Source organism: Amphimedon queenslandica, unplaced genomic scaffold (genome assembly GCF_000090795.2).
Source record: "Amphimedon queenslandica unplaced genomic scaffold, v1.1 AMPQUscaffold_13447, whole genome shotgun sequence".
NCBI lineage: Eukaryota > Metazoa > Porifera > Demospongiae > Haplosclerida > Niphatidae > Amphimedon > Amphimedon queenslandica.
This window is the reverse complement of record NW_003546317.1, coordinates 9,316-21,410: the sequence shown is the minus strand read 5'-3', so window position 1 is coordinate 21,410 and position 12,095 is coordinate 9,316. Positions and strand designations below refer to the sequence as shown.

General features: G+C 36.3%; 1 protein-coding gene across 1 annotated transcript; it reads left to right on the top strand.

The window, feature by feature from the left end:
- Positions 1-456: 456 nt before the first annotated feature.
- Positions 457-11,231, top strand: LOC100635814 (serine/threonine-protein kinase TAO3-like). Its single transcript, XM_003385814.3, has 22 exons — positions 457-788; positions 2,132-2,203; positions 2,822-2,923; positions 3,609-3,654; positions 4,923-4,981; positions 5,047-5,137; positions 5,326-5,386; positions 5,451-5,542; positions 6,114-6,210; positions 6,268-6,349; positions 6,558-6,730; positions 6,927-7,140; positions 7,404-7,509; positions 7,727-7,851; positions 7,975-8,112; positions 8,281-8,424; positions 8,549-8,677; positions 8,948-9,151; positions 9,461-9,700; positions 9,984-10,196; positions 10,393-10,575; positions 10,692-11,231. Exons 1-22 carry the CDS (start codon positions 651-653, stop codon positions 10,905-10,907), a joined length of 2,925 nt encoding a protein of 974 aa, XP_003385862.1. The 5' UTR covers positions 457-650; the 3' UTR covers positions 10,908-11,231.
- The last annotated feature ends 864 nt before the right edge of the window (positions 11,232-12,095 follow it).

Here is a 12,095-nt window from a genome sequence, read left to right as displayed (position 1 = left end):
GGCTAGCTGGTTTTCATTTAACTGCCATTGTTTAAAAGTTTTTATAATGACAACCAGCTTATAATCCATTGTAACACCTGTCTTTGATAATAGTAGATGCATTCTATTTCTAATATGGGCCGAATCTGCATTTTTCTCTTTTAAGATTCTCTTCATTGCATTTGGTAGACTAATTTAAGTAAAAAATATTATTACTGCATGCTCATCATCTTTTCAATTGGAACAAAAAGCATTATTAACAGTAGCTTGCTTTTGAATTCAAAACGTAGACAATGATATTTACAGTCTGCATTGTTTCATCCCGTGAATCTAATCAACACTAGCTTTGTGTTAAACGATATTAATGGACAGAGAGACAACAGACATCCATAACAGGAGGATGAATGAAATTAATAACCACTCACGTGATCCTCTTAATTAATGAATAACCATATAACCAGTCACGTGACTAAATAACGTCCTCCTTTTATTACTTCATGGCGAGTGGTTCTCTTCACAATTCACATATTCAACTCCTCTTCGTGTGTATTATAGCGATACCCCAGCTGCTAAAAGACTAAAGGAGGACTGTAACTAATCCCTTGTACCTGTTACCGTGACGTCGAGGCTAGAAAAGAGTTCAAAGACTTGTTTTGAACTGTCATACAGTCATGCCTCTTAACAAGCCATTGAAGATCAATCTCTCGAAGCATCCCGAACTAGCCGAGTATTTTACTGACGAGGACCCGGAGGCCATCTTTTATGACCAGAGAGAGATAGGGCATGGGAGCTTTGGAGCTGTTTATTACGTAAGTGGATTTTGTACTTAAACAAAAAATGAAGTACAAATTTTTTTGAAGTACAAAAAAGGATGATTTTACATGCATTTACATGTATCACTGTTTACATTCAAATATGACAGTGACTGTAGATTTTAAAAGATTTTTTTAAAAACGAAATGGAGCTAGTTTTGATAGAGTTTTGATTATTATTATCATTACAGTATGTTTAATTTTTTAGTCAATTATTACTGTCCATTGCTGTTTCTGGTACATATACACATGTACATGTACGTGCATGTGTCTGTGTGTGTATTATTATAAATGATAAGTAATAGCAGTCTCTTGAATTGTGGAGGAAATCTCAATTAATACCGAGTTACTGACACAAACAATGAAACACCAACTACCATAGAAAGTCAAAACTTCAAAATAGTACACGTACATGTACAATAGTACATGTATATTCGATGCAATATGGCGCATAGATGTAGCAACTATTGTACGATACAAAATAATATTGAGGAAGAGAGAGAGAGAGGGAAGAGAAGGGAGAAAGAATGATCAAGTGGATCTACTGTACATCTACATGTATTTTAAGAAGTGATGAAAGATGCATAGTGATTCACCTACATTTACATGTACAACTACGTATTGAATCTTTAAGTGTGTGTACATGTACATATTATTTGAACATGGTGCTACGACAGTTAGTATCCTATTCTGCTCTTAGGTGACAAGTATCATTTTGTATGTCAGTCAGTTTGTATTCTATTTGATTACTGAATAAGAGTGTGTATGTATTTGTGTGTCCGTATTATTGTTGATATGACACTGTAACTGTATATATAGTTACTTATGGTATGCGTGTCTTTATTTGTTGTTTGCTTGTTGTTGTTTGTGAGTTTGTTGTTGTTGACTCTTAACATAACCTGACGACTATTGCCATATCCTCTATCTACACGTACATGTAAATGTACAGTATGTCATCATTATTGATTATGTACTACATTGCTGCTTAGACACAGACTGTGTGATCATTTGCTGAGTGATACACATAATTACTGCAGATGTAGACTATAGAGCAATTAGTTGTAGCTACATGTACTTGTACTGTTGGTCATACGCTCATCATAGTAACTTACTATTAGATATACAACTCTCATTAATACATTTGTAACTGCTATATAGTGGTCACTCGTAAGCTATAATAACAATAATAATAATAATAATAATAATAATAATAATAATAATATGTACGTTACAATTAATACTGGGAAAGAGGGAGGAAGGAAAGCACCTGTACCTTTTGTCTTATTATTTGTTTTAGTGAAGCCAGCGGTATACTGTATGTTATGTTATTCTTTTTTTAGGCAAGAAATATTAATAATGATGAGATTGTTGCCATCAAGAAGATGCAGTTCTCAGGGAAACAGGCAATAGAGGTAAAGAGAGAGAGAGGGGGAGGAGAGAGAGAGACAGACAGAGAGAGGATGGGAGGGAGGTGAGGAAGAGAGAGAGAGAGGGAAAGTACATATACATAAACTAGGGCTGGTTTCCAAGATATTTGGCAATCATAATTGGTTGGATTACATATACTAATTAGAAACAAATTATGCATATATAAATATTACTATGCAGCAAAGCATCCTATCCCTCAATTCCCCTTCCTCCATATTAAACTTGACAAAGTACATTACATAGTGCTGTGCCAAGAAAGAGAGAGATATAGAGAGAGAAGGTTCAGTCCATAAATAGAGGGTAAGGGGTGCCTGGGAATGTCCATTTCATGTTTTATGGATGACACTATCGTGTAGACTTGTGTTCACTGTCATACCAAATATGGATAGGTACATCTATGCTATGTCTCCTCCTTATCTATTCAGCGTGTTACCATCTATTCTATGTGTAATATTGTATGTGTGTGTGATCATCTCTCTCTTTCTCTCTCTCTCTCTCTCTCTCTCTCTCTCTCTCTCTCTCTCTCTCTCTCTCTTCCCCTCCCTCTCTCTCTTCCTCTCTCTCTCTCTCCCTCTCTCTCTCCCCCCCTCTCTCCCCTTTAGAAATGGCAGGATATAGTAAAAGAGGTTAAGTTCCTCAAGCAGTGTCAGCATGAGAACACTATCGGGTTCAAAGGATGTTACCTAAAAGACTCCACCTGTTGGGTAAGACTTATTCCAATTAAAGTGCACATTCAGTAAAATTAGTCTATGATGTCACAGTATAACCATGCATGCATGGCATTTCAGATCTTAGTACATGTACATGTACATGTATACTCATCCAAGCGTTCAGTTCTTATTGTTTTTTTGTTATTTTCATTTTTATTGCCTTAAATCACAGTGCAGCTGTCCCACGTACATATATATGTTATTGTTACAGTACCATAATGTATATTGTTATTATTATTATTATAATTGCTGCTGCAGTTCCCGTTACTGTATTTCATTACTAATGTTTGTTTCTTGTTAATGTCCTGTTATTAGTTACGTAATACGCTATCTATTAGGAACACTGTACATTTACATGTTCATTATGTTCATGTAATATGTACCCAGCCCTGTCTTGATATGCATAACTCTAATGATAGTTTAGACATCAGCCCTGATCTGGTGTAGTAAATAACTGTACATGTGAATTCAAGGAATTTATGGCATATACTCTCTCTCTCGCTTCCTCCCTCTCTCTCTCTCTCCCTCCCTTTCTCCCTCCCTTTCTCCCTCCCTCTCTCCCTCCCTCCCTCTCTCCCTCCCTCCCTCTCTCCCTCCCTCCCTCTCTCCCTCCCTCCCTCTCTTCCTCCCTTCCTCCCTCCCTCCCTCCTCCCTCTTTTTTTCTTCCTCTATATTTTAGGTTGTAATGGAGTACTGTATTGGTTCTGCTTCAGATGTAGTAGAAGGTAAGTAGCATTGTATCATCATATATACACACATACACACACACACACACACACACTTGTGTTTGTGAGATTTATTACAATTTCAATATTATGATTGCTGTGTACATTCCAGCTGTCTCTGTGTGTATGTGAAAGTGTCCAGTTGTGTTTATATTTGACTCAGCATTAGTTTTAGTGTTAATCATTGCAGCTGTCCCCTTCTCTCACTTACCCGCTCTAATTGCCTAAAGTCCAAAGTTCACATGCAACAGTCTTTATTGTGTGTCTACATGTACATGTATTTGTAGTAAAATGGTTTGTAGTTATATTTGACATCAAAGTGACTCTTATTATTGCTGTAGTGTCCCGACATAATTGTCAGTGACCATATCACTCAGAGAGCAATTATCTCATCGTTATTGTATGATAATAATCATTGACAATTGTTTGAAGTCAAAAATGGCGCCTCTGCCTTGTTTGTACATGTACATGCAGCTGTGTCTAATTAAGAGAAATGAGTAGCTATTTGATTGTTAGTACATGTACATGTGAAAGGAAAAAAGGGAGAGAGAGAGAGAGAGGAAGAGGGAGGAAGGGAGGGAGAGAGAGAGAGAGAGAGAGAGAGAGAGAGAGAGAGAAGTAGGAGGTACGAAATAAGAGTCTAAATGTACATGTATTGTCTATTAGATGTCAGACAGTTGGAACAAAGACTCTTCTAGTTTGTTACATGTAGGCTGATCTCACATCTTGTTGACATAATAATAATAAAAATAGAATATCATCGTTTTATTTGTTGGAATGTCACTAGTCCCTGGCTAGTAGTCAGGATTGTTTGTTTTTGTGTTGCTAAACTGTTTCATTGTCTAGTAATGCTTTCAATAATTAATTATTACACGTACTTGTCACGTCCACAGAGTTGTACTGTAATTTAAATCTAATAATGAAATCAGTTTAGTACATTTGTATATTTCATCAAAAATGGCTGCCTGGTGCATGTCTGCATGTACAGTACATGTACTTATTTTCTGTTCTTATTTATGTACTGTATGTTATGTAGAAAGTTTGAGCTGATTCCAATTCAATTTAAAGTTACATGTACTTAAATTTGACTACATAATTTCATCGGAAATGACTAGGAGAGAATTCTCCTTTTTAAAATTATTACTATGTACATGTACATGTGTAGAAATTATAAGTTTGAGCTGATAATTTAATGTACAATGTACATGTAAATTACTTTTAAAATTAATAAGTGACCCTCTCTCTCTCTCTCTCTCTCTCTCCTTCAGTTCACAAGTCGTCCCTCAAAGAAGATGAGATTGGTGCAATTTGCAAAGGAGCTCTCACTGTAAGACAATTAACCTACAGTACATGTACATTTTATATTCTCTTTCTTTCTTTTCCTTCCCATAGGGTCTACATTACCTACACACCAGTGGTAGGATACACAGAGATGTCAAAGCTGGCAATATCCTCCTCACTGACAGAGGAGGCGTCAAACTAGGTACTGTATTAAATATTAATACATATACATGTACATGTATCAGTACTTGTAATTAATGCATGTAATATAAGTACATGTAGATGTACAATGTACATGTATAGCTACTATATGTACATGTACAGTACGTATGTACATGTACATGTGTATTTGTTGTGTCTTTTTTTATTTATTTTTGTTATTTTTTGTAGCTGATTTTGGCTCTGCTTGTGAATATTCTCCGGCCAATTCCTTTGTTGGGACTCCATTTTGGTAAGTGTTTAGTACGCACACTGTACGTTATGCATGTACGGGTTATATGTACATGTACATGTAGGATGGCACCGGAGGTCATAATGGCTATGGACGAGGGTCAGTACGACGGTAAAGTGGACGTTTGGTCTATCGGCATCACTTGCATTGAAATGGGTGAGATTTAATGTACATGTATGACATGTACATGTACAATAGCATGTACATGTACATGTATGTACATGTACATGTATGTACATGTACATGTACAGAGGGTTTCCCACAAGGCATCCTACAATGTAATGTTACATGTAAGTGAGCTAAATGACACACTTCATTAGCTGACAAGTCATGCACTTTTTTTACATGTACATATGTAATGTATTGCTTTAGGATCGAGCAACTTTTAAAATTCATAAAAAATCCAATCTTGATCGGAATCAGCTCAAACTTGCTGCATAACATAAGTACATGTATATGTATCAGAAAAATTATAAAAGTGGAGAATTCTCTTTTAACTGCATGTACACGTACATGTATTTTGACAAACCCCATGGATTCTACAAAGCTCTCCTGAGCAATCTAAAAAGCAGACTTCATGAGCTGGAAAAAGCTCAGTACTATACCAAAATCTTATGGGAAACCCTGTATGTACGATAATATAATACATGTACATGTACATGTATATAGTTGAAATAAGTGAAATTTGTACGATATTGTACAATTTATTTTTATAATCTCCTCATAGCTGAAAGAAAACCGCCATTGTTTCACATGAACGCTATGGCTGCCATGTATCACATAGCCCAGAAGGACCCACCCACCATACAGGAGCCACAAAACTGGTACGTACATGTACATGTAATTGTGCATTATGTGATGGTGACGTTAATTAATTTTAGGTCCGACTTATTTCGAGATTTTATAAGTCAATGTCTTCAGAAAGAACCAGAAGACAGAATAGACTCAACTGAAGCCCTCGCAGTAAGTACATGTACACATGTACATGTATATTAATTTATTATTTTATCATTATGCATGTACAATGTACATGTACTTAATATTACATTTTTTGTGTTTTATGTTACATATACATACATATACATGTATTTTGCTCTATTAGTTTGTTACTATTATTATGTGTAAAAAATTAAAAAATAAAATAATCTTATCTCTCTCTCTCTCTTTATAGCATCGGTTCATTAATCTCCCGAGAAGTGGTGACATTGTTTTCAAGCTGATCCAAAGGACCAAAGACGCTGTACGTAGAGTCGATCACAGGAACTTCAAGAGACTCCAGAAGATGCTAATGGGAGAGGAGGACTCGGAAATAGAAGTTGATGAAATTGAGAGCGAACCACCCAGGTACATGTACATGTATTTTGCAAATCTTTAAAAAATACACATACTGTACATGTACATGTACATGTACATGTAAATTTGCTGATTGTAATATTGAATTACCCGCAAATTTTTTATGACGCTATTATGCAGTATTTGAAATTACATGTACATGTATGTATTTAAAAAACATGTTGTTACGCTAATCTATCTTTTGCAGTGATGTCACAGATCCTGCCGGATCCTCTCCTGCCCTCTCCTCCCCCTCTCCCTCCCTCACTCACGACGACGACGACCTCATTATGGGCGGGGTCTGTGTCTCCAGTGCTAGCCTAACCCGGAGGCTCAGAGAGCAGCAGGAGGATTCTGAAGTCACTCCCACTCACTCTGCATCCTTAGGACCTAGCAGCCCAATGAGGTCTAATAGAACACAGGTAAAGGTCTAAGGGGGGAGTCTACATGTTGTTTTACATACATGTACATGTACATGTACATTACATGTACTTTATAGTGGGAAATTTTTGAGGAATTTAATTTTGGAAAATTTGGTGTTTTTGATAACCATTTGCCAAAATAAAAATCCATCATTTTGAGCTACATGTACACATACATGTACATGTTCAATGGTACATGGCTTAAATTTATAATCATAATAATAAAGTTACTATTGTATTCTTGTTTTCTGTTTCATTCCTAGAGTGCTGGTGTGATCAGATCCAATCACACTGGTGAGGTAGTCTCTACCCAGGAGAGGAGTAATAGTATAGCCAGTGCTGCCGCCTCCATCACACCAACATCACCCAGTGAGTACATGTACATGTATATGTACATGTACATGTACATACTGTATGTACATGTATGCTGTATGGCTACATGTGTTGTGCACATGTACATGTACACATAATTTAAACTAATAAAAAATTGATGTTACATCTACAATGTACATGTACATGTACATGCATGTATAGTGCAGTAAAATATTATGTATTTCATTTATTTATTTATTTTATTTTTCTTCAGTGGATTCATTTGGTTTGGAAGAGAGTACCAGTAGCAGTGCTAGTGTATTGGGCGGGGCAGTGAGCGGAGCCGACGAACCCAAACCAAAGATAAGCATGACACCTGAAGAGGTGGCAAGGAGAGTGGTAAGTTTATTAAAAATACACCAAAATATCTGGAAGTATACTGGAATTTACTAGAGTATACTGAAATTTACTAGAATATACTGGTTTATGCAAGTGTATTACTTACTACATGTATTATAATAGGCTGGTCATTCGGATGGTTTTTCGACCTTACGCCCACACTCGTTAGTATCAAAACAAGCGGAAGAGCATCAGCTCCAGAGCGACCTTAAGGAACAAATGATCGGATACAAGAGAATAAGAGCACAGCATAAAGGACAAGTAATTGGAGAGAGAGGGCGGTGGGGGGAGAGAGGGAGGGAGGGAGGGAGAGAGAGAGAGGGAGGAAGGGAGGGAGGGAGGGAGGGAGAAGGGGAGAGAGACACAGAGAGCTACATGTAGTCATGTATACAGTACATTACTACATGTCTCTCTTACGTGTACATGTAGATGGGTCAGTTGGAGATCAAGCACAGAAACGAAATGTCTGCACTATCAAAGACACAAGAGAGAGAGCTGGATCAGTTGAGGACATCTTACGAGAAAGACCTGGACAGGCTTAGATTAAACCACAAAGCAGAATTTGATAAGAGAGTAAGCTAAATAATGTATTTTTAACAAGCAATATTTAATACATTTTTGCATGCATATACATTGTACTTGTATACACATGTGTACATGTACATGTAATTATTCTGTCTCTTTTTTCTTTTTTCAGCAAAAGCAAGAGTCTTCGGAGGATCGTAAGTTCCAGCGTGGTCTGAAGGAGAGACAGGATCAGGACATGAAGCAGTTCCTGTCACAGCAGAAGTCAGACTACAGGGCAACCAAGGCTTTGTTTAAGAAGGTCCGGAATTTTTATTTGTGTTTATATATAAATATCTTTATACGGTAAATTTTTATTAATTAGTGGCTTTTTGTAATTGTCCAACTTTTCTGTTCTCTTTCTACATGTACAGTAGAGTATAGTAAATACATGTACATGTATAGTCATGTACATGTACATTGTACATTGTACATACAAGTGTACTACATGTATATATTACAAATTCATTTCTTTCTCTCTCTTTTGCACACTTTTCCTTTCTTTCTCTCTCCTCCTCCTCCTCTGTCACAGGAGTTAGAAGAGAATGTAAACTTGTCCAGTTCTAAAAGGAAGCAGCTCTATGACTCCAGGAAAGGAGAGCTGCACGTTGAACAGAAGAAGATTGAGGAGGAGCACCTCCAGATACTGAAGACACAGGCTGAGCACGACATGGTGGACTTTAGACAAAAACTGTTACACGAGAAACAGAATATAGAGAAACAACTTCTGCAAGAAGTGAGAAACTAATAATGTGTATGTATAATGTATAAAGCACAGTATACATGTACATGTACATGTACTGTACATGTATTAAAAGGTCATAATCTTAAATGGTCATAACTCGAAAAATTGAAGTCAGAATCAGCTCAAACTTGCTACACAGCATAAGTACATCAATATGTATCAGAAAATGTAATAAAAATTTGAGGTGATTTTGGAACAATTTTTAAAAATCATGGGCTGTAGTACATGTTCATGTACATACAATAGGGCCAACATTGCCTACCAGAGAATGTGTAATTATTATTATTTATCTATTTGTAGGAGTTGAACCTTATGCAGCTTCATAAAGAGAAAGTCCAAGAAATGAGACGGAAGCATCTCTTAGCAACAATAGAACTTCAACTGGAGCAACTGAAGACTCTTCATGAAATGAGAACAGATCACCTCAATAAACAGCATGCTCTGGAGTGGGACAATCAGATTGCCTACAGTCGGAAGGCAGAGAGAGAACTGAGAAAGAAACACGTCTTGGAGCTAAAGCAGCATCCTAAAAGCTTAAAGGTACATATACCACCAGTCACTGTGTGTTAGAAATTATTTTTAAATAATTTTAAATTTGTTATTGCTAAGTATTAAAAATCATGGCAAAAGTGTTAGGTAAAACTTGGTTTCTGAAATTCATTTTAGCGATTAAAAATCATAGTCTTTTGAATCCTATTTTTTTTCAAAACATTTAAAAGTACATGTACATGTAGTCCCCATTTAATCTTAGTCTCCTTGACTTTCCTTCATTGTATTGATCATAAGTTGATGTGTTCATGATGTCCCTGTCTCCTCCACACAGTTAAAGAGACAGCAGATAAAGGGTCAGTTTAATGACACTGTCAAGATTCAGACCAGACAATACAAGAGTCTACAGAAGCAGCTCCAGTCCACACTACCTAAAGAGCAGCACAGGGAAGTACTCCGGCACACTAAGGAGGAGCAGATGAGGAAAATGTCAATGCTAGCAATGCAGTATGAGAGGACCATCAATGAAGTACTGCAGCAACAAACTGTAAGATACTGTAGATTTATGCATATGTACATGTACTTCTTATACTGTGGCTTTTATTATTACTTATTAGTAGTAGTGTTTCATGTACATGTACATGTACATCTTTACATTGTCGTGTATGATAAAATTGATCATTTCTCTCCTCCTTTTATTATTTTCTCTAATTTCTTCTGTCTTTCCTCCTCTCCCTCTTTAGGTAATGTTAGATGAAGCTCAGTTAGCTGAGCAGGAAGCTTTAAGGAAGCAGCTACAACAAGAACAGGATCTCCTTCAGCAATTTCAAGAGAAGCAAGAGCTCAAACTCCTTAGTCAGCATGATAAGGAGACACAACTCCTTGATGAGAAAATCGAGAACAGCAAAAGAGAACTGGATAGACAGGTAACATAAACCAGTTTGGGGGCTTCATTAAAAATTTATTTTCTTGAATCTGGGAGTACAGAACTATTTTAATGATAAACTAATAACTTTTGAATTCCTCTCTCCCTCCTCTTTAGATCTTCGAAGAGTCAACTCGTCTTCAAAACCTAAGGCTAGAAAGGCAGCAGACCCTCCAGCGTAACCAGCTAAAAGAATGGAAGGAATTTGCAGAGAAATACTCCAACGATCACATCTCGCTAAACTCTGAGCAGTTGATACTAGGAGAGCACTCTTCTGTATCATCAGAGCAGAGTCTTAGTAACAGTGTGTCAGTCGGGACTGCTTCACTTTAGTAGAAGAGAGACCCGTCATCTTGCAACTACTTATTGAATTTTACTAAGACTATTTATTATCTCCCTCTCTCTGATTATTCTCCTTTTTCTCTCATTTTTACTTTCATTTTCATTCTCGAGCTCATCAGTTTTAATTTTATTATTGATACACTTTAGCTTTTGAAATGATAAATTATTATTGTGTTGTTGTTGTTGTTGTGTTCTAGCTTTTTGTTGTTCTTGTTTTTTTGATTATTCATAATGTGTTATCTATTTTGTTCGTCTTCCTGTAATTACTATTATTATTATTATTTGATCTCATTTTTGTAAGATCACTACACTGTATCCATTAGCCACACCTACATGTACATGTATCTATGAGTTTTTCATAGGTAATAGAGTAAATGAAATTATTTGTTATTTCCAGACTGCCACACCCCTTGAACAAATGGCATCCAACAGCTTCAGTAAGTTCAGAATCAATGATTATTGCTTGATTGATAAGTTGTGCTATAGACTATGAACCTGCTAAGAGAAGTGGCCATTCTACAGTAATAGTAGGAGACTGTCTTTATATGTGGGGTGGGGAAAAAAATGACTTATCAGCTAGTTCTAAAGATCACAATATTGAGATAGAAAAAAGAGATTCATCACTTGTGGAGGTACGTCACCTTCCGACTGGTAGGTGGGAGCAGAAACCTACCACTGGCGATCCTCCACTGGGAATCGTTGGCTATGTAGCTGTTGCTATTGGGAATGAGATATTCTATTATGGAGGACGTTGTAGTCATTATGGTCGCTATGATGATAATGTTCTGTACAGTTTAAATGTTGATACTCTCAAATGGAGGAAAGTTATACCTAATAATCCTAAGGATGGTCCTATAAGGAGAAGGATGAATGTGGTATGATTGCTGTAAAGATTGAGGGAGAAGATTATCTTGTAATAATTGAACTGGGATCTATTAATATTCATTATTTTAGAATTGCTACAGGTAAATTTTATACATAACAGTATTACAGTATTTTAATACTACTAACAATTACTGTATAGGTGAGTGGATCATACCAAAAGTTAATGGAGATGGTATGACTGAAGTTGAATCTAACTATAATTTCATATCAGTTGATGATACCAGTGCTATTTTACTTGAAGAACAAGAATGTCTACCAAATGCTTCCGTTTGCCATCTTACCTTTACTAAAGGA

Excerpts from the sequence above, each read along its gene's own strand:
- LOC100635814 (XM_003385814.3), top strand. The coding sequence starts at position 651 with ATGCCTCTTAACAAGCCATTGAAGATCAATCTCTCGAAGCATCCCGAA. Across the intron at positions 8,113-8,280 it reads GAGCACAGCATAAAGGACAA|ATGGGTCAGTTGGAGATCAA; the intron begins GTAATTGGAGAG and ends GTGTACATGTAG. Across the intron at positions 8,678-8,947 it reads CCAAGGCTTTGTTTAAGAAG|GAGTTAGAAGAGAATGTAAA; the intron begins GTCCGGAATTTT and ends CCTCTGTCACAG.